The sequence below is a fragment of the Chaetura pelagica genome, unplaced genomic scaffold (assembly GCF_000747805.2).
Source record: "Chaetura pelagica isolate M959 unplaced genomic scaffold, ChaPel_1.0 scaffold397, whole genome shotgun sequence".
Lineage (NCBI taxonomy): Eukaryota > Metazoa > Chordata > Aves > Apodiformes > Apodidae > Chaetura > Chaetura pelagica.
In genome coordinates, this window is record NW_009953851.1 from 323,819 (window position 1) to 324,613 (window position 795).

At 59.7% G+C, this 795-nt stretch overlaps 1 protein-coding gene across 1 annotated transcript in view; it reads left to right on the forward strand.

The window, feature by feature from the left end:
- SEMA7A (semaphorin 7A, GPI membrane anchor (John Milton Hagen blood group)) overlaps positions 1–795 on the forward strand; it is a 36,262-nt gene that overhangs the window by 14,916 nt on the left and 20,551 nt on the right. The window contains exons 3-4 of the mRNA XM_010001349.1: positions 318–368; positions 604–699. Of these exons, the coding sequence (XP_009999651.1) occupies positions 318–368; positions 604–699 (147 nt within the window). The remainder of the gene's footprint in view (positions 1–317; positions 369–603; positions 700–795) is intronic.

Consider the following 795-nt stretch of genomic DNA (forward strand, 5'->3'; position numbering starts at 1 on the left):
CCCCACAACAACAGATCCTGACCCCAAATCCTCTGGAGAGCAGCCCAGCCCTCTTAGTCCTGCCTGCAGCTTTGGCCCCACATCCCCACTCCTCCCCATCACCCCAAGATCCAGCCTGAGAGATCCAGCCCTGCCTGCCCAAGGGTCTCCAAGTGCCCTGGTGGGAAAAAGGGGGCTGGGCTGCAGTGTTTAGTGGCCATCTCACCCACATGCTGGCCTCATTTCTTGCTGAGAGCCTGTGTGGAGTGTGGGGCTGAGCCCATCTTAGGTGACTTTTAGAGGGGAAGGAACTAAAGCCTCTTTCTCTTTTATTCCAGGAAGATTTCCCAGTGAGAAATGAAGGGCAGTGCACGATGTCTGGGAGTCTGGTAGGTGCTGCCTGTGGTGGGAAAAGCACCTGAGGAGCAGCTGGATGGGAGAGGGTTGGAGGGCTTGGGTTGAAGGGCCAGTAGGGAAGGAACTGTGTGTGCCCCTCACCTGGGCGAAACCCTCCAGGGCCTGTGGAGCAGGAGGGTGATGATTCCAGCTTCCTGGAAGAGGCAGGACAGAGCTGAAGCAGCAGTGCTGTGGGGCTGCTGATGTTCCTCTGCTTTTCCCTTGCAGGAGGACAACAAGAACTACCTGACCCTGGTGGAGCAGTACGGGGCTGGGCTGCTGGTGTGCGGGACGGGCGCCTGCGCTCCCACCTGCTGGAACCTGGTGAGCTGTGCCCACCTGTGCTGGCACCAGGGCAGAGCTGGTTCTGTCTGGGGCTGGCTGCAGCTGCACGGTGCTGTCCTGATCCTCCTCCTCCTC